The sequence below is a fragment of the Zalophus californianus genome, chromosome 10, assembly GCF_009762305.2.
Source record: "Zalophus californianus isolate mZalCal1 chromosome 10, mZalCal1.pri.v2, whole genome shotgun sequence".
Lineage (NCBI taxonomy): Eukaryota > Metazoa > Chordata > Mammalia > Carnivora > Otariidae > Zalophus > Zalophus californianus.
Window position 1 is genome coordinate 15,410,673 of NC_045604.1, and position 21,564 is coordinate 15,432,236.

Sequence of the window (21,564 nt, forward strand, 5' to 3'; positions counted from 1 at the left end):
TATTAATAATTTATTGGCTAGTTTATTAATGTTGGATGGTGAAAAAGCATATATTTGACCCTAAAACTGATGTTAGCAAAATTCATCTTCTTGTGTTTCTCCCCATATCTGTATTTTAATTGGAAAAAACTCTCATCTCTACCAGAGATAACTTGTTTGCCCGTAAGCCCAAACTCTCAACTAAGTGTGTAGGAAAAATGGGGGGGTGGAATTTCATACAAAAATCATGTGACCCTACTACCTGTCTTACTAACAATATTTTTGGCCCCCTGCTTGATTTCCTTAAGGTCCAGCCTCACTTCTTATAGACTTAAATGGATCCTCTTTTACTCTCTCAGAATATTTCCATAGGACCATCTCCAGCCATGCTTGTTCTACAGCAGGTGGAGATGGTTCTCCTTCAAAATTATTCCATAGGAATGGATATACAAACCAGTTTGATAAACCTGAAACATGTCTAAATGGCATTTAAATTACATTAACACCTACTTGTACAGACACAGTGAAAGGTCGTAACGGACAAGTACCATCTTCGCTGTTTGTAAATGTCTAATTTGCTGCTTGAAAATGGGAAGGCACCTTACTCCCTTGGTGCCGCTCAGTGGCTGTCTTGTTGCAGATACTCCTGACAAGTGAGTATTTACTCAGTGAGAATCCCATTGTTTGAAAATGGAGTGAGAGGGGGCGCCTGGGTGGCTCAGTTGGTTGGGCGACTGCCTTTGGCTCAGGTCATGATCCTGGAAAGTTCCAGGATCAAGTCCCGCATCGGGCTCCCTGCTCAGCAGGGGGTCTCCTTCTCCCTCTGACCCTCCCTCCTCTCATGTGCTCTCTCCCTCTCTCTCATTCTCTCTCTCAAATAAATAAATAAATAAAATCTTAAAAAAAAAAAAAGAAAATGGAGTGAGAGGGAGATGCCACATGAATGCATTTTTCTTGCATTGTCTTCTCTTTGCTCTTTTTGATTCAGGGAAAAGAAACCCAAGATATCTCAATCTGCTTGCCATTTTTTTTCGAAGTGTGGAAACTGCCTTTACTAGTTATTTGGGTTTTACAGAAACTAGTTGTGGAATCTCTGGAGAATTTATGTTAAAAAAGTAGACCTACACATTTTTTTTTTTTTTATTCCTGCAAGTGGAAAGAAGCAAAGGGTATTTGTTTGTTTTCATTCCTGACTCGGCTAGGATTTCAGAGGTTTAAAGTTCTAGCTACAGAGAATAAATTCACACGTTGTCAAAATAGTTATACTGGTAGGAAAAAGTAGAGAAATTAATCATAGATACTTGTAAACAATAAAAGTCACTGTGACATTATCATGGAATCTGTTACAAATGGTTATTTGTAAGTATAAGAGAAGGCAGGCCATATGATTAAAACGTCAACTTTAATTATAAATTAAAAAGGGACTAGCTGATGTTGAGAAAGGACTTTATCAGAGTTTAAGTGGCTCCAAAGATAATCCTATATACTATACAGGTACTTAGAAGCAAAGAGCTTTACCTATAATCAGTGCTTTAATAAACACTTGTTGAATTATGAAAAAATAAGTGAGGCGACTTTTTTCTGTTGCATATTCAGATTTTCTTTCCAGGGGAGGGGACTGATATCTGGATGCTGTCTTCATTCCTAGTGTCCCATTCCTTTTGAAAGCCAGTCAATGAGTTGTTAAGGAATTATTCATTAATTGATTTGGCACACATTTATTGAGCACCTGCTACGTGGTAGGCACTGTTGCAGGTGCTGGGACTACAGCAGGGAACAAGGAAGAGGAGGCCTCCACTATTAAGAGCTCGGAGAACATGGCAACCCACTGGGAAAGATCTATCTGTTCGGTGGCACATCATCACATTCACTACAGTACTTGCTTCTGTCTTTCCCCGAAGCTCCACTTTTATATTTTACAACTTGCACCTGTACCCATGGATGTTACACAGGAACAATAATAATGGTGGTAGGAATGGAAAGGAGAGTATGCACTTGATTTCAGAAATATAAAAAGGAAGACTTGGTGATAGATCGCTGAAAGCCTGCGAATGAGGCAGCAGGTAGATGACGATGCCATCAATCTGGGGAGTACTAGAGCTCTGGGGTTGGGAAAATGCGCCGGTTTTCAACATGCTAGTCTGTCTACAGAGGAGTTACCAGAAGAAGATTTTTCAGGAAACATGGCAGGAAAGCAAGAAGAGGGCCAAATAGTGAAAGAAATGCCATCCTGTGCCAGAGGGTTTCCATTTTGTCCTTCGGAGGGGTGGAAGCCAAGAAAGGATTTTGGTCAGTGGATGGCATACTTAGAATTCATATTTAGAAGAACGCTTGAATAGCCACAGGTAGCACGGAAGAAGGAAATACCAATATCCCTTTATCCCGAAAGAGATGATGGAGGTCTGGACCAAAACTGTGGGGAGGCAGGAAGGAGAGAAATGATGGATACACTGAAGAGGATGTGTACAACCCAACACCAGTCTTTCCTCCCTCACACACACGTACACTTTCATCATTCCTTACGGTACCTACCTTCCTTTCCTCATTGTGATCTGATTTACTTTTACTGTGCTGTAACATCTCAGAGGGTAGGGCTTATATTGTACTCATCTTGTATATCCTAATGGATATACTGTGTAACTCTGAGCGTGGTGCTTCACTTACCATAGATGCACTGAATAGCAATTGATTTGAATCTTGTTACAGTGGAACCATCGGGAACTGAATAATGTAGGACTGGACACCCTTGGGAACATTTTTTTCTCCTTTCTCATTTTACAGATGAAAAAGCAGGAACCAGAGAAGTTGACTCATTGCTCAGAGTTACACAGTTACTTGGCGGGAGAGGTGGCCCCCAGTGCCAGGTCTGCTAACTTCCAGTGCAGTGATCTTTACCTGAGGTGCTTACCATTACCCACACAGCCTTGTGCTTCATGTCAGTACTGCTCACTGTGTTAGTCCAAATCACACAGCGTTGGAACTGGAAGTTTCTTCAGAGATGTCTAGTCTCCATCTCACATTTGACAGATGAGGAGTCAACTGTGGGTCTGTATTAGTGTGCCGGGGCTGCTATAACAGAGTACTGCAAACTAGATGGCTTACAACAGAAATGTATCATCACACATCTCTGAAAGCTAGAAGTCTGAGATCAAAGTTTTGGGAGGGTTGGTTAATTCTAAGGGCTGCGAGGAAGAATTGCTCTCGGCTTCTGGTGGCCCCAAGCATCCCTTGGCTTGTAAATGGCTTTCTCTCTGTGTACCTTCACATCATTTTCCTTCTGTTTGTATCTGTCTCTGGCTAAATTTCCTCCTTTTTAATGAAGCTACAGTCAGATTAGGACCCACCCTAAGGACCTCATCTCAACTTAACCATCTATAAAGACCCTGTTTCCAAATAAGGTCACATTCACAGGTACTGAGAGTTAGGATTATAACAGCTTTTGGAAGGACACAATTAACCCACAACAGAGATCAAGTTAACACTCTTGGTTATAGTGTGGGTAGACCTAGAACCCAGATCTCCAGACCTCAAGGTCACTGCTCCCCACACTAGCCTCTTCCCTCATATATCACTCAATGGCAGTAAGTCCTTAGCTTTGGGTTATTTGACATTAATTATTTCCCACAGATTATTTAAAAGTCTGTGAAAATGTCTGTCATCCTACAGATCCTCAAAATTCAGATAGAGTCAACATGCATTTATTTTGGAGGCTTGATTTTTATTTTTTTATTTTATTTTTTAAAAGATTTTATTTATTATTTGTCAGAAAGAGAGAGAGAGAGCACAAGCAGGGGGCACAGCCGGCAGAGGGAGAAGCAGGCTCCCCACTGAGCAAGGAACCCGATGCAGGACTTGATCCCAGGACCCTGGGATCCTGACCTGAGCCGAAGGCAGACACTTAACCCTTTTAAATCAAATATTAGAACACATTTGATGAGGGCTCTGAAATTTCCTGAAGACAGTGCCTGCATGCATATCTGATGCACAGGCTGGATCAATCTTCCTTGGACTTCTGGTCAGGGCCCTGTAACACCCTGTGATATTTCTTGACCAGTCCCAGCAGTGATTAGGTAGAGTGAGTCAGATTCAAGCACAGGATCTTTTTCTTTCAAACCAGAAATGTGGCTTCAAAATGAGCTTTTTTCCTACTCCATGTCCATCTAATCCCAAAGTGAGACTGAAAATGCCCTTTTATAAGATTTTTTTTTTTTTTTTTTTTTTTTTTTTTTAGAGTTCTACATTATATGGCACTGCCTTCCTTTTTTCCTCATGGTCAGACAAACTTAAGTCACATCAAAAAGGAAACTTTCCAGGCAGAGCTCTCTTGTTTTCAACTAGTACAAAATAAAAGTTGTAGGAAAAGAAAGCCATGAGGTATCCTTCCTTTAAAGCAGCTCAGCCTATACCTTTCTCTGTGCCCTCCAATAATTTGTCTTTCTTCCTGGCTTAGATGAAAGAATGGGAGAAGTAAAGTTGAGGTCAGGTAACAGGGAGTTTGGGGAAAGCTAAAGGAGTATTTTTAGGCCCCCTGTAGTCATTCAACAGTAGGTGGGTAAGTGGGATTGCCACAGAGGAACTGTACACTTCATCTGGATATTCTCTGTATTCTTATATTACAGTCATCTGCCCCATATCTAGTCCTTTTTTCAAGGCAGGTTGGCCGTTGTCACCCTCCCATACTCACAGAAATAAAACAACAACTACTACAACAACGACAAAACCCTCTGGTCACCATTTTGAGGCTTCCCTGAGTAGCCACTTGGAATTTCTTTCTTTAGCTGCTATTATACTTTAATTTTTCTAGCAAGCTGGCCTTGGAAACAAGGAACAATTACTAAAGATAGCATTTCACAAGTGCCAGGGGGGCGTGTTTTTAATTTCGGTGCCCATGAGTGGGCTAAGTGAAACTTTCCCTGGCTCTTCCCATAATCAGCATGAGTGGTCAGTGACCAGTTGCATCTGTAAACTCAGTTAACAGTGATAATTCTGTCCTGGACTCGTAGATATTGCCTTTATGATTCTATTCTACCCTCCTTTTAATTTATCACCACCACCTAGACTGTTTGCTAAATTTTATGGATGGTGGTCAAGTTTGCCACATAGCTGGAATTTTTTGAATTGGAGTTCTTTCAGATTTTCACATTTGTCTTATGAAACCACTATTTTAAAATAATGGTTTCAGGGCGCTTGGGTGGCTCTGTCATTAAGTGTCTGCCTTCGGCTCAGGTCATGACCCCAGGGTCCTGGGATCGAGCCCCGCATCGGGCTCCCTGCTCCGCGGGAAGCCTGCTTCTCCCTCTCCCACTCCCCCTGCTTGTGTTCTCTTTCTCACCGTGTCTCTCTCTGTCAAATAAATAAATAAAATCTTTAAAAAATAAATAAAATAATGGTTTCATAAAATCTCTGTGACTCCTACTTGAAGTATAAGGATGGGAGTAAAGAAACAGAGTTATCAGGGAATCAACAAATGTTGAAAAACGGAATCAAATTCCAAGAAGGGGAGCTATCCCATTTTTCTCAGTTATTCTTGTATTTGACCCAAACTAATTGAAATGGAGTCTGAATTATTGAAACCTAGTTTATGGTCAGACTGACAGAATAAAGACTCAAAGGATAATAGTGGAGGTATTGTATCTAACGTTTATGTGCTAATGTAATAGGTAATATTTGTCATCCATAATAAAAAGTTTTCAATGAAATGCTTCTGATAGCACCAAGTAAAGATTCCAGTTTTCACATTCACACTTGAACATCTGTACTTGCTTAACTCCAGCCCCTACTGAGTGCCAGCCCATAAAGTCCATCTCTCTAAAAAGCAGAATAGAATAAAGGTCTCTCTATATATGATAATTGTATATATTCTATACACACACACAGTGCAACACCAGAGCTGTGTGTTTTGTGAATCATACAACACATGGTATGTTGGCTCATATGTGAAAATAGCAACTGGCTGAAAAATAAAGTTTGTCTCGAACAAGGGTTATGCATCTGTGTATCTGTGGGTAGCTAAGACCAAACCTTAGTGCTCTTGTGATTCTTTTCTCCCCTAGTTCCTGTAAACATTTGGGTTTATTTGTATGGGAGAGAAAGAATCTAGCTTATGCCACAGTGCTCACTCAGCTTCTCTCAGTGAATTTCGTTTACCATCTCGGTGAGTCATTACGGCATAATTACAATTCTGGCATGATATGCTATTCGTTAAAAACTGTCAATTTTTTGTGGAAGAGAGAAACTACAGTTCAAAACCGGTGAGCAGGCAAATCAATGCCATGATTAACTGATATTAACAGACACCCTGAAGATTTAAAATGCTTGCTCTGTTTCAAGGAAGCAGCCGAGAAGAAAATGCCTAGCAGGGGTTAAACCCCAATGCCTGCACTGCAGCCTATTTCTGTCAACACTCCGTTCAGGAAATAAACATTTATGCTTTCTGAAATGAAAGTGTATTTTTGAAGACTAGCCGTCAGATATTTTTTGCCCTTCACACTTTCAAATGCTTAGCCTTTTCTGTAAGTTGACTGCAAAGTGCATCAGTTTGCCGGGCTTAAAAAAAAAAAAAAAAAATGTTGACAAGTGCCCATGGTACCACTGTCATCCTCCGAAGTTTCTAGGGGAAGGAGGCAAGAGGGTTGGCACAAAACATACTTTCTTCAAGCCTATTACTTCAGGGGTACCTGCCTCTTGAGATGCTTTTCAATCCTTCCAAATGATGTTATTCCCAACTGTCATCTGGGTTATTTGGAGCACACTGTATTACAGATAAACATGCTACTTAACAGCGGGTCAAGGTAGAGAGTCATTCTGCTAGCAAAATGCCCGAGATACGTTAAATGGCACTGATTCCAGGACGGAGACGAAGAGAGATCAGGGTTGTCAGCAATATGCATGGAATGGGCCATGGCTGGGGAGGAGAAAAACATGTGCCATGTATCAGTGTATTTTAAAAAGCTGTAGTATGGCTGGACATTTAAAACTATAATCTGTCACACACCAAAGATTAAGATCCCGGGATGTACAAAACATGAAGTTCGGACGACACAACAGCGAAGCGTATTTTATTTCACTTGGGAGAGAGGTAGCTAAATGGTATAGGTGCTGAGGACCTCTCATTTGTAGCCCGATTGCTATAAAATACCGCTAAGCGCTGGGCACAGGTGCACACAAGTAATTGTCATTTGGATACAAGCACAGGTACACCAAGAGAGCCATTGTGTTTTTAGAAAATTCCTTAAACTCAGCTTATTTTAGATCTTGGCCATTTAGGTTTTTATACTTTGCTGAGGCGCACTAGTCAAAATATTATCTTATCCATGTCATTATGTATGGGAAGTACCTATGGCGAGCACTCCTGCAGGGCAGGTAGGAGAAGTTTGTGGCATTCAAATGTTAGCTCTGTTACGTACTCTGCCGCCTTTGCGACCAGGTGAGCACAACGGTCTCCTAACAAGGCTGTGTCACTGTCACCCAGGTATTTGGGCGTGAGAGCTCTTTGTGCCAGCTTCCAGAATGCAGAGGCTTGGTAGGAAAGGGTTAAAAGTATTGTGATTCAGCTCTTTCTAGAGCACGAAGAGATAAAAGTCCAGACTTTTATTTACATTCTGGAAAGCATGGATGGTCCCTTTTCCTATCGTTTTTGCAAAATCACACTTCCTTTAATCAGCTGAAATAGATGTGAGGACATCGAGCAAGCAAACTTGTCAAACCTTTTGTGCTGTATCCATCTCCACATCCTCCCTGGCCTTTTCCCTTTTATTTCATTAAGAAGTGAAAGAAAGAAGTTAGGTTTATAGGAAGGATTCACACCCACACACACACCCACACCCCCCCCCCCCAACACACACAGAGTCATCGACAGAGAGCCAACAAATTGCAGGATCAACCTAGGCAAAAAATGAAATTTTATTGTTTTTTGCTTAATTAAACCCCAAAGAAATGTGCGAAACCTTGTTATGGCTGAAAATTGCGAATTTGTAAATCACAGGGACAAAAGGGCCCCTGTGCAACTTTAAAGTTTCCATGCACGTAACTGTCGATAGCGTGCCTTCTCCATCATCAGCACTAAATTCACATTGATGCCTCTTTTCTTCTCCGTATTGATCCTTCCATGAGAACGTAGATTTGTATCTGTTAATTAATGCGTCCTGAAACAGCGTTTGTATTAATCAGGCAGATAAGAAAAATTGGATGCCTGCATCCTCTTGACAACCGTAAAAGTGCTGGGCCTGATAAAATCATGGACGGACCTCAATAAAAAAGTTCCTCCTTCCACTCAATAAACTAATCATCCTGCTTTTAATTATTCGGCAGAAAGATGTGTGGAGATTGGAGAATGTGTAAATCTATTTACTAACAGCAGTGTCTGGGAGGGAGAATAGGGCTGTCACAGGAAGGTGCTCTGGGCGACGCACTCTGTCCATCTGCTGCGGCAGAAAAAACTGCTTGGGAGCGTAAAAAGGAACAAGCACACGAAGGCAAAGGGAGAATACTCAGTCGTTTTGGCTCATGACTTCCTGAGATGATCATTTATTTCTTCATCTATTTCATTTACAAAACAAATCCCAGCCGTTCCCTTTGCTTGAGTTAGATATTTGGATGTGCGTCGCATCTTTTTTCTTTGGGGGGGGGGTGGGGTAGAAAAAGGAGCAATATTGGTTTGTTTGCTGTGAGTATAACAGTCTCAAGATTGAAAGCAAATGGAACCTAACCTAGTCAGACTAGGTCATTATTTTTCTCTTTGGACTCTCTCTTGAAAATGTTACCACATGTTTTAGTTCTAATTCTAATAAGAAATTTATGTAACCCCACAATGGGATGACCAAAAAAAGAAAAGGAGTGGAAAAAGAGAAAGAAAGATGGATGCCGCCAATTCAAAAGAAATCTGTCATGTAATATGTAAATGGCTTGATAAACAATGAAAGAGATGCTTTTTACACATGTCTTAAGACCCACCTTTAATAAAAGCTGGACTAATGCCTCTTGATGATTTTATTAAACACTCCAGTTAATGGTGCCAAGTGGCAAACCACTAGTTTTCACCAACAGGGCAGGAAATCATTTTCTTTTCCTCATTGTGCAGTAGTTTCTAATATCACATGGGATGGGAACAACTTGATATGAATAAAAATGAGACAAAAGCAATGACCATCAACAGGAAACTAAGAAGATTGGGCAGCAGTGGATAGTGATGATTTGGGTATCAGGGTCTAGAGAAGGAGTGAAAATAGATTTTGTAAGTTGCATTATTAAAATTTTCTCCTTCTATAGAATTATTGGTGGTAGGATCTTAAATCATAGTACTATTGTCCTCAGTAACCATAGGGCTGGTTGCTCACCCTTGGAATCCCTGGGCATTTACCAATCCCTGGGCATAAATTATTATTAGAAATGAAAGTGAAGATTTAAAAAACATTTATTTTTTAGGACTCTTAGAAAAAGTACGTGGCTGATCATCAGGTATCTTCACTAAGACTTCTGTTTAGAATCCAGATCTAGTCCCTCTGAGATACAAATAAATATTTTTACTCCTAACTAGGTTTAATTGTACTACTTCCTCTTTCGCTATTGAACCACATTTTCTTTTTCATTTTTTTGCACGTTTTCTTAAGCTTACAAGGAACTTTAAGCCTGTATGTGTGTTATGTGTGAACTCAGACCAGATTGTTAGTGAGGAATTAAAGGACTCATCCAGATATTTCAGATAAAAATACCATTTAATATAGCTACATGTATTGAATGCATATCATAAATTAGTATTTTGCTGGGTGTTATTTTGTATGTCCCCAAAACAAAAATTGAGGTGCAAGTAAATTGTCTTGCTCACGGTGAAAGAGCCAGTAGCTCAGCGGGGCCAATATTTAAACTGAGGATCTGGTTCTGCCTATACCCTATCCATGGAACTCCAGTGCCACCATATTTAACTTTTTAAATAACCGGATCTTAATAAGAAGAATAAACTGCAGCTTTTTGATTTGGTGGAGAGGCCAAGCTGCTAAGTATTCTACTCTCTTTTATACCAATAAACACCATTTTAAGAGGAACTCGTGTTATATATCAGTGGGTGCAAAATATCCAGTTAAGAAGGCTCTTTGGGGTGTACAAATACTCATTATTCACTGAGCATCTGACTATTACAATGAGAAATGTTTCCAAATTGCACTCTACGGTGTGAGCCTAAACTGTTTGTTTTCCTTTATTTGGGAGCTCTTTTTTTTTTTTTTTTAACTTTTATGTTGTTTATCACTAGTAGTTGTTAGAGATGAAGTGGATGAAAAGCTGACTTCCTGAAAGACATTTATAAAAACTGTAGCCAGAAATCGATTATATTTAAAGGCTACATATTATTTTCTTCTGAAATGAAAGAAACAAACCTTTTCTGTTACAGTCACCTCAACTGTGTCTATAAAACCTATAAAAAACGCCAACAAACTGAACTGGTTTGTGACTTTTACTTTGCCATTCGTAAAATGATCAGGGGAAAATTTAAGAGCATCTAATCAAAGCTCAGCATAATTTTGAGCACTGATGCAGAAGCCGACTACCATATGAAACTAAGGTTGCATTATGAAATTATGGCTTTAAAGTAACTTGATCTGCCCATCTTCCCATGCAGGCTTCTCCACACTGTCCCTGGCGGACCAGATGAGCCTTCTGCAGAGTGCGTGGATGGAAATTTTGATCCTTGGTGTCGTATACCGATCCCTTTCATTTGAGGATGAACTTGTCTATGCAGATGATTATATAATGGATGAAGACCAGTCCAAATTAGCAGGCCTTCTTGACCTAAATAATGCTATCCTGCAGCTGGTAAAGAAATACAAGAGCATGAAGCTGGAGAAAGAAGAATTTGTCACCCTCAAAGCGATAGCTCTTGCTAATTCAGGTTGGCATATTGACATGGTCATTGTTACATTTTTTAATATTTCAGTTTTACCCTTCCCTCAACTTCTTCTTCAGGGGTTTGCTAAACCCAGTTGTAAATTCTGTATGAGACCACAAAATTATAGTCATTACAGCTTTCTAGTGAAAAGTTAGAAATAGCAAAAGTCCACTTGAATTATTTTTATTATATTTACTTCTTGAAAGTGGTGAAACTTTTACCAGCCTGTGCATTTCCTAACTTGTAGTGTAAATGGACAGTCTCGGGACAAAATTACCTCCATTGTCTTGTAGGCACAAGTGAAAATAAGTGTGCACCGTGGGTACGCAGAAAGCATTTCCCCCCCCTCATAAATGCACATTTTGCAATTGGAAAAACATATGTAGTGTTGTTTTTCATTTTCCTTATCAAAGAATATTCTTGTTTTCTTGTATTCTGGATTTCTGCAGAAGGCAACTTCTGCTGGAGTATTTCTCTGAGAGGTACCCCCTATGCAGTAAGGGTTAAGAATTATGGGAATAAACAGTCTTTACATTTGAACTGAAACGTACTAAAATAGCAACCTCTGATAAGTAAAAATCGTTGCTGCTTTGTTGTTTTTCCCTTTGTGCCTCTCCTAATGCTTTATTGTGGTCTTAAGTCTCTTTTAGCATTTGCATATAGTTCAGGATAGATCCCTCCTTAATGACGTGCCGATCTTTAGATACCTGCGTGTCAATAACGTGCTCTGATGCTATGTACCATTGACAGTCACACCGTGCCCCTCCATCTGCTTTTGTTTTGACCCTATCTTTGAACTTTATCTTGGTTGCTGGCCAGTAGTTTTCCCTTTAATTACAAGAAGGAAACTGTCAATAAAATCTGTTAAATGGGATGCAATGAGTGGCTTGAATGGGCGGACGGCTATTTGTTCAAATTCTGCAGCATTCAAGGTATTGACAGTTTGTTTTCTGGGGCCATATGTGACGATCAATCTCAGGCTGGGCTCAGCCGCGCTGAAAAATGAAAAACCAGATTGCTTTTGCTTACTTGTGGATGACGACTTTGTGATTTGGCGCGGTCCTAGTGAGATGAGACCCTTCTGCCCAAATTGCCCCCATGAGAGCTGGGGACGCGTGACTGTTTTTAGAAATAATTTTTAATTGATTTTGTAATTAACAGTTCATCTACAATATTGATGCATGCATCCTTGGACTGATAGGAGGGAAATTGTTTTCAACAATGAAATTGTACTTTCCTATTTGTCTTCATAATGGAGTTTAGCATTGCATACTTTTAATTGCTGACCACACTGTTCACCTCCCTTTTCCTCCTCCCCTGTGAAACTGTAACATAGGTTTCTTTATGACAAGTGGCACAGTTGATGCAGACATCTCAGATGCCCCATGTCTGGCTCTCTAGAAGACCAAAGTGGGAGATGGGAGAGAAATTTCCCGAGAATTTATTAGTTTGCATGAACTTCACATTATAGCATCTCTCGTGATCAGATGAAAAATTCTGTAGCAATGGTTTTGGGAAGAATTTCTGTTTGGTAGTCATATAGTGATTCTAATTGAAAACATCTACTGGGTCAATTATGTTTAAAATCCAGCAAGCATGTTTTATATCTTTTATATTACATAATGCTTTTTTTAAATTATTAACTAATTGTGAGTGCTGAGCAATGCTAAAACTTGATCAAGATTGCTAAAATCTTATAATTTTAGGTGTTAGATATATACTTTATGGCTGTGGATTGTAATTTAGAACACCTGAATTAATTAGTAGCAGCATTTCTGTCTGTTGTTTAGAAGTATAATCATTAGTGTTTTGGTATGTAAATATTCAAATACCACAGACTCTGCTGTTAGAAGGAGGAAATGACCTACTTTAGAGCAATGACTGGTGATTAGAAAGTCTTTAAAGAACTCCTTAGTTTGCTTTTCTTGTTTAAAACCAGAAATGGTTAACGGGCCCTCTTTTTTCTCTTATACTGGTAGTGAGTAACATTAATTTCTTTCAGGAAATTTCTCCATGTCACAAAGTTATTCTGCAAGTGCTTGTAACTTTTTTTAACTTCTCAATACCAAGAAAAATTAATTGAATCAGAGTCCATAATAAAGGAGAAAAGATTAAGGATTATATTGATGTCTAAATTGTGCCACCTCTCTTGTGCTGTATAAATATGAGCCTTCTCTCCTGCATTCAACCCCCAAACCCCACCATTTTAGCATGGGATAAACCACTCAGAAATCTTTTTTTTTTCATACTGTCAATATGATGCTATTTTATTCCATTTTTTTGACCATTACCTGGATGACAGCAATAAAGTTGTAGATTCATTCTTGCTTAGATCAGTGATTCTTAAACTGCTCAAAAGAACATCAGTATGAAAAATGTTTTCAAAGATACCCTGAAAAGCTCATAGTTTTTCTTTCAGTATTTAGAAATTGCAGATGAACATAAGTGAGTTTTTGTGCAAAAAAAAAAATTCGATTTTAGTGTTATATTTATAGATATCTTAGCATTCCTTTTATGGCTGTAGGTATTAACAACCAATGTCTCATTAATCTCAATTTCAGCTTATTTTAAACATCTGCCTTTATTCAATAATTATTAATATTGTGCTTATGCTCAGGAAACAGAGAATTGTCTTCTTGATAATAGCCGTCATATATTTTTGTAGCTCTGTTTCTGGCATGTGTGAATTCAGGAATACTTATAGCACCAGGAATACCATTGGAAGAACTTTCCCTATCTTGAAGGATATGGGCAAAAACAGACAAACAAACAAAAAAACCCAATGTATTATGAACCAATACTGTCATTCTCACAATCAAATATTTGGAAACCCCAAATAATTGTCCCAATTATTTTTGAAGGTAAGAAACTCACAGGCTCACTTAAACTATATACTTTCTTACTTTTGAGCACCAACTTTCTCTTAGGCAGTTATTTTCTCCCTGATATATCTTTGTGCAATTGAATTTATTTTTTAAAATTAATTAATTTATTTATTTTTTAAAAGATTTTATTTGAGAGAGAGAGAGCACAAGCAGGGGGAGCAGCAGAGCAGGAGGGAGATGCAGACTCCCCACTGAGCAGGGAGCCCGATGTGGGACTAGATCCCAGGACCTGAGCTGAAGGCAGACGCTTAACTGACTGAGCCACCCAGGCGCCCCAGTGTGCAATTGAATTTAAAAAGGAAAATCTGAGTCACAATGTTAACACTGTAATAACGTTGTTAGGCCCGGTACACCAAGAAGTTAGACTCATCTCTAGCGTTCTTTCCATTTGGGGAGTTTTATGATTCCATAATTAATTTTATGTCTTCATTGGAAAATCTAGTGAAATATTACTACATGCATTTTGGGTAAGATTATTTCATGTGATTCTATTGTCTCAGTTTGGTTCTATTGATTCTTATATTTAAGATTTGTTTGAAACTATTATCACTGGCCCCAAGGAGGTATATTCATTTTTATATAGTAGAAGACTAAAGCAGTTTAAGAGTAAGAATTACTTTTAGTCTGGTCATTCTCTTTTGCTCACAAGGCCCTCAAACTTCACAGCTGTCACTCATCCCAAGTGGTATCCCCAGCCCTGCCTCCAACCTGGAGCCCTGTGAGTCCAGCTCATTCAAGAATAAACAGAATCTATGCTTAAAGCTGACTTTTCTTTTTATTTTTACACCATACTTTTAGAAGAATAGCAGTTGTTAGTAATAGTAATATTTTGGTCATCAATTTCAAATCATAAGTAATTATAACCACATCCTGACAGTATTTTGTTCTTGAAAACAAATGTTTGATGTGTAGAATTGTGATATAATTTTAAGGGATAGAAAGCTTATGATTACTGTAAGAGACTGGAATGAGGGCCACCTTTAGTCATATAAGTTTGGTCTCGTGTTTTTCAGTCTTTTTTTATTATCTCTCCCTTGGGGTAGCCTTTTTAGATATTTTTTCTTAATAAGTCCCCAATGAAATATTAATATCATGAAAATATTATGTATCTGTTTGTGTACTGGATAGATACGTATTTTACCTAAAAAGAGAGATTTCCCCTACTTTCCAATTCCAAATTTTACTTCAAGTATGCATGCTTTAATCACATAACTGTTTTCTTGTGTGTAACATGAGGCAGGTGAATAATGTCTCATATTGCTAAGTGGCCTAAAATTTTTATGTCAGTGACTTTTAAGTGAGGGCAGTGAGTTTGGTCATATATTTTGTGTGTGGTTATATGTGTATGAATGCTGAATTTGTAATATAGGGATATTAACATCTTCATGGGTCTGAACAATTAGTATAAAAGTGAAAAACCTCTTCAGTCCCTTAGTATCTCCTGGGCCCTCAAACACAATTTTATTGAAATTTTGACTAAATTTGCTGATGTGATATTCTAGACATAGTTTTAGATATTGATCAAGCGATTATCCTTTTTTTAGAATCTTTCTGTAGACATTTCTTTTTTTTTCAGCTTTTGTTGGGGAATCTCATTTGATTTCCATGACATGCCTGTGAGGTAGACATGTCCAATAGCATTTTTGCAGGTAACTGAAGCAAGCTGATAAAGATGTGTTGCCACCATGAGGCAGAGGGTTGGACCCTCTGTCTCTTACTATCAATAAGCTATTTCTATTCCACAAATAAGTAGATAGGACGTCTTTAAAAGGATCAACACAGAAGACTAGCCAATGCAATTTTACATCTGCCAACCGAAATTAGTACTTTTAATTTAGTTTAGAATTCTGCACTCACTTTATCTTGCTGTCTTCTTGGAGTTCCCGTAGTATAAAACCACTTTGAAAGTGATAAAAAGGATTTGGGTGCCTGGGTGGCTCAGTTGGTTAAGCAACTGCCTTCGGCTCAGGTCATGATCCTGGAGTCCCAGGATCGAGTCCCGCATCGGGCTCCCTGCTCGGCAGGGAGTCTGCTTCTACCTCTGACCCTCTTCCCTCTCGTGCTTTCTATCTCTCATTCTCTCTCTCTCAAATAAATAAATAAAATCTTAAAAAAAAAAAAGAAAGTGATAAAAAGGATTTGGAAACAAAATGTTTACTACCTTTATAGGATTTAATAAGAAATAAGTATGGGTAGGTCTTTTGGGGCAGGTAGATATTTATATTTAACTTTTGCCCAGACCAAACCATAATTACTACTCTCTGGGAAATCAAAATTCTGATTTTTCCATCTTCTAGTCTACTTTTCTTTGGTTTTTGGTCAAATCTGCCATCGCTATTTGGATTATTCTGGTTTTGCTTAAGATGATATAATTGAGTTGAAGTGGGTGGTGGTTTTATTTAATGTAACGCTTTAATTTCATACCTATTGTGATATATCAAATTTTTATGTAAAAAGTAAAGGTAGGTTTTCAAGTGTTTCCTATCATGCAGTGATCGCTATGCCTTGACATAGTGTAAGAAATATTTGCTGCAAGTGTTTCTGTGCTTCCAACTGGGTAATAAGCACATAAATACAATTGCTTTACTTCTAGGGAATGACATAATATAGCATTATTTTCATTTATAGATCTTAAGATAATGACTAATCCCTTATAAAAAGGTCATATTAGCATGGTGCAGATCATTTATGATATTGTGGAAGATTGAAATATTTACCACCCAAGTTGCTATCAACATTCACTTGTTGTTTTAAGATTTACTTATTTACTTGAGAGAGAAGGAGAGAAATAGTGCATGAGCGGGGGAAGGGGCAGAGAGAGAGGGAGAAAGAGGAAGCTGAGTGGGGAACTTGACGGGGCAGGGGGGGTGTCCTCCATCTCAGGACCCTGAGATCATGACCTGAGCCCAAATCAAGAGTCAGACGCTCAACCGACTGAGCCATGCAGGAGCCCCTCAACATTCACTTATTGAGTATAATTGTCTTTATCACTTCTAGAAGAGGGAGTTAGAAAGCTCCTGGATAGGTGTTAGATATTGGAGGGAGAGAGAGGCCTTGAGTACTTGTAGAGAAATAAAAGAGTCTTAGCAGGGAATTCCGATTATACGAGGTAAACAGAATAATTGTCGGAACAATAATTTGGTATTTATGAGAGGGAAGCCGGGAGGAAAGAAACCAGGGGCTCTGGATCTGTGGTTCAACCCCTAATATAAACACAGTAGAGGAGTGATTTGTGGGGCTGGTATAAATGTCGATGTCTGGCTTCATAGCCAGAGGCAGAAATGAGGAAAATAGTCCTTCCCCCAAAATGTGTGTGTCTCAATGGAAAGCTATAAAATCAGTTCTGTTCTTGCCGCGGTAAAGCATGTAATAAGAATTGTTATTGCGATTTCCAACATTAGAATTATAATTTTCCTGCGTTAGGAAAGACCTAAAAAGTCTTTTGATCTAACCTCCTAGTTGGTATGTGAACAGCTTCCTTGGCATTTTTGCCAAGTGTTTCTGCCGGCTTGCTCGGAATTCTGCTTAACTCACTACTTTCTAGAAGGGACCATTCCATTGGAAGTTTGTCACTATCCCTCTCTCCATCTCTGTCTCTCACCAATTTAATATGAAATAAAACATAGATTTAAAAGAAAAACACACCCAAACAGGATGTATAACTTAAGGGGTGCCTTAGTTTTCTATGGCTGCTCTAACCAATTGTCACAACGTGGTGACTTTAAACAGTACATATTTGTTCTCTTACTGTTCTGGAGGTCAGAAGTCCATAAGCATTTTCACAAGGTTAAAGACTAGATAAAGACAAGGCAGCGATCCTTCTGGAGGCTCTAGGGGAGGACCTGTTTCTGTGCCTTTCTCCAGTTTCTGGAAGTGACATTCCTTGCATTGCTTGAGCTATATTGCTTCCTCCATCATCAAAGGCAGCAGTTTAGCACCATACCTTGCCTTCTTCTTCCTTTGCCTCCTTTTCATAAGGATACTTTTGACTTCATTGAAGACCCTCCTGGATAATCTAGGATAATCTCCCATAGCAGATCCTTACTCACAGCTGCAAAAGGTGCTTTGCCATAGGAGGTAACATTCAGCTTCCAGGGATGGGCCACCTGGATATCTTGGGGGCCATTTTGCTGTCTGTCATGATGGCAATATAAGCAAGGATGGAAAATGAAAATTCATTAGATACCCCAGAAACCCCTCCATGTGTCTTGTCCCAACCTCACCCCCCCCCCCCCGCAAAAGTAATCACTATCCTGTTGTGGTTTTTATCACTTCCTTATGTCTCATTATGACTTTATCACTAAATGTGTATCCTCAGACATGATAGTTTAGTTTTGCCCCACTTCCAAAAAAAATTTTTTAATGGAGTTTTTAACTCTCCTTTAATCTAAAAGTTCATCTTTCACTTTCATTTTCTTCCAATTTCTCTGTTGAAGAAGCCAGGGCATTTGACCTGCAGAATTTCCCATAGTCTGGATGTTACAGATTGCATACTCTGGGTGCAGTTCATCATGTTTCTCTGCCCTTTGCATTTTGTGCAAATTAACAACTAGATCCAGAGACTTAATCAGGCTCAGGTTCAATCCCTGTGACACCCGTAGGTGGTGTGCCGTTCATTGGGAGGTACACAGCGTCCGGTTATCTCTATGCTCTGTGAGCAGCTATTGATGCTCATTACCTAAATCCATTCATTGCTGGGGGTTGCAAAGTAATGATCTTTGATTTTTTTCATCTCTTTTTTACATTCAATCATTGGGATACTTATTTATATAAGTGATGCTTTATAAAAGAGATGCTTTTTCTCATCTCTTATTGATGACTGACGATTCAGTTCATGTAGGAGCTTGATTCTTTCCCTTCATTTGCCAGTTTTCAAAATAAAGAATTGATGCCCTATCTTTTAAAAATGTCATTATATTCAAATTTATTTAAACATATTCGGTGGATTCCTTCCTCCCTCCCTCCCTCCCTCCTTCCCTCCTTCTCTTCCTTCCTTCCTTCCTTCCTTTTTCCCTCCCTCCCTCACTTCCTTCCTTTTTTTCCTTTCTTCCTTCCTTCCTTTATTTCTTTTCTTTAGAGAGAGAGAGCTCAAGTGGGGGGGTGTAGGGGGAGGTGGAGAAAGAGAGAGAGAATCTTAAGCAGGCTCCATGCCCAGTGTATAGCCCAACACAGATCTTGATCTCAACCTGAGATCATGACCTGGGCTGAAATCAAGAGTCAGACACTTAACCAACTGAGCCATCCAGGCACCCCTATTCAGTGGATTTCAATTAATTGCAATTATAATCCTTTTGGAAGCTCAACTTGTCCCATTTTGGGTCAGCAGGAGTCTCTTCAGGTTGGCTTCTGGAATCTTTCTGAATGACTTAGTAGTTGTAGACAGTGTCCTTTCTATCTACTATAAGATGTTCCATACTTATCTTAAATATTTCCCAGCTGAAGCCTGGAATCTAATTATAAGCTGGGTACTAGGTTGCTCATTGCTTGTTATTGCATTTCTGGCTTGGCCATCCTTCCTAGGCCTTCTCAGTGGACAGAGCTAGGAACACACAGAGTCCTGATTGTGTGCGCGCGCGCGCGTGTGTGTGTGTGTGTGTCTGTGTGTCTGTGTGTCTTGGGGATAACTTGTCACTTAGTTTTGTTTGTGAGTGTTGTCTATGGGTTTTTAGTTTGGCCATCTAGTTCTGTTTTTTTTTTTTTATGTGCAGATTTGGAAAGATTAAAATATCTTGCTGCCGCCACTGCCATCTTCCTAGAAAGTTTATGATTGGCACCATTTTTTGAAATTTAGGGTTAACTATCTATGTCAATCAAGAGCTAGTTTGCATTACAGTCACCGATGTTCCTCAGTACCCAGCTGATGGCAGCCAGGAGGATCGCTCTGTTAGACTCCTTATATATTGATAAAAATCTTGACATCAGATTATCTTTTAGAAAATAGACCTTTGCTCACTTCTCCATCTTTTCCACCATGTGGTGCTTCATTCCTTTAGTGATTGGAGAGTCCCATCTGCTCACCCCTTATTACCCTATTCATGTAGGCAATTGACAAATCTTCTTTTGCAATGGCTCTGAGTCTCACCAAATTTTGCAGCTGTAGGTGTGAGGATATTTAGCTCTCTTCCCAAAGTAAATGATCTGAACTAGACATGTTCCTTTAGGGGCCCACTTCACAGAATAAAATATTGGAGTTCAATGAAGGAGTTCTATTTTATTATTAAGTGTTGAAATTTAATATATGGTTGACAATACAAGCGTCATGTGAACACTGGTTATCTTTTGAAATCTGGATTCTTTTAGAATAGCAGTCTGGTATTGTAGTTCACAACCCTGGCTTGGCTGTAGAAGCACCTAGATTTTTAAAAAGTACGGATGATGCCTTGGATCTAGCTAAAATTTTCTGTTTAATAGGTCTGGGCTTGGGCCCAGACATCATTGTTTTTAACCACTCACCCAGTGTTTTTAATGGATAGGCTCACTGTGTCTACTTAGTTCCTAAGCCTATGATTCCCGTGATTAATTTTCACTGGTTTTCCTTAGCACAAATACTGGGACCATTTCCTTTAAAATATAAAGTTAAAAAGAAACCAGCTCCAACAACCAAAGCTAAATAATTACATAAATTAATGCCAGTTCTATTGAGCCTAGCATAAATGTATAAATGTAGCTCAAAGAGCAAAACAGAGATTAAAGACACAGAGCCAGAACTTGAACTAGGATCCCTAATGGAGATTAATATTTTCTTCAGCAGTCTGCCAGCTGAATCACGGTCTAATTAAATAGTTCAGATTTAGTGAGTTTGCATTTAAAGTATTAGCAGATCCGAGAATGGGTAAAGCTAAAATGAGTTAGAATCTTTTCTGTAAATGGGAAGTTAAATTATCATAGTAATTTGATTAAATCATTTTTAAATCTCTCAAGCTAAATCACAGCCTTTAAAGAATAGTTTGAAGTCTTAATTGCTGTTTGTGAGCATATCTCTCTGCTATTTGTTCTCGTCTCATTTCCTGTGACATCCTATAATATATCTCCTGCCGGGCAAGAGTAGTGGGGAAGACAAGGCTTGGGGTGGGGGTTGAGGTGACTCTGCAGTCACTTCAAGCATTTAAAGATCTGCCGTGGAAAAGAAGGACATTTATTTTCTATCATTCCAGTATTTAGAACCAGGACCAAAGGACGGATGTTGTAGACAGATTTGGAAAAATCTGAGGGAGACATTTCTAAGGAGCAGTTCTGTCCCTTGTAAAATAGAATGTTCTACATACATCTGGAAATGTCTTCATTAGGAATGTAGAGACGATTCTTGATGAAGATGGAAGGTTGAATATGATGGACTCAGAAGATCATTTTAACTCATTTTTTTTTAACAAAGGAAATGCCACACGCAGTGGTATGCATTCTAGCAGCATATTTTGATACAAAGAAACCCAAGTTAGACCTAACTATGTTCAGATTTTTTTTGGGGGGGGGGGGTCTGGTGGGAAAATAGTTATTTGTTTTAATATTGTCTGTAAAGATGCAATTCCTCTTCTCCCTATCGATTTATTCCCATTTTCACTTCGAGTGCTTTGAGTCCCAAGTCAGATTGGGTAAGTCCACCTTATCTCCCTTCCCTCACGTGCAAGGTCAGTGTTTTGTGTCCTTGGACGCTCACCATTAGTGTGCGTCCAGGCCCACCATTTTCCTTTCAGATAGCATTTCAGAGGAAAAATAGAAAAAAAAAAAAAAAAAAACACAACAGTGCGCGCTGTGATCTCCCTGACAGTTTTTCCCTCTCTCACATTGCCAGCCCGTAGACATCTTTGGAAATGATGTGTGCTT

At 39.0% G+C, this 21,564-nt stretch overlaps 1 protein-coding gene across 6 annotated transcripts in view; it reads left to right on the forward strand.

Moving 5' to 3' along the window:
- Positions 1–21,564, forward strand: part of ESRRG (estrogen related receptor gamma) — a 615,169-nt gene that overhangs the window by 591,415 nt on the left and 2,190 nt on the right. For all 6 annotated transcript variants that reach the window (XM_027613055.1, XM_027613054.1, XM_027613056.1 and 3 more), the window contains one exon: positions 10,592–10,861. In XM_027613055.1, coding sequence (XP_027468856.1) covers positions 10,592–10,861 — 270 coding nt within the window. The remainder of the gene's footprint in view (positions 1–10,591; positions 10,862–21,564) is intronic.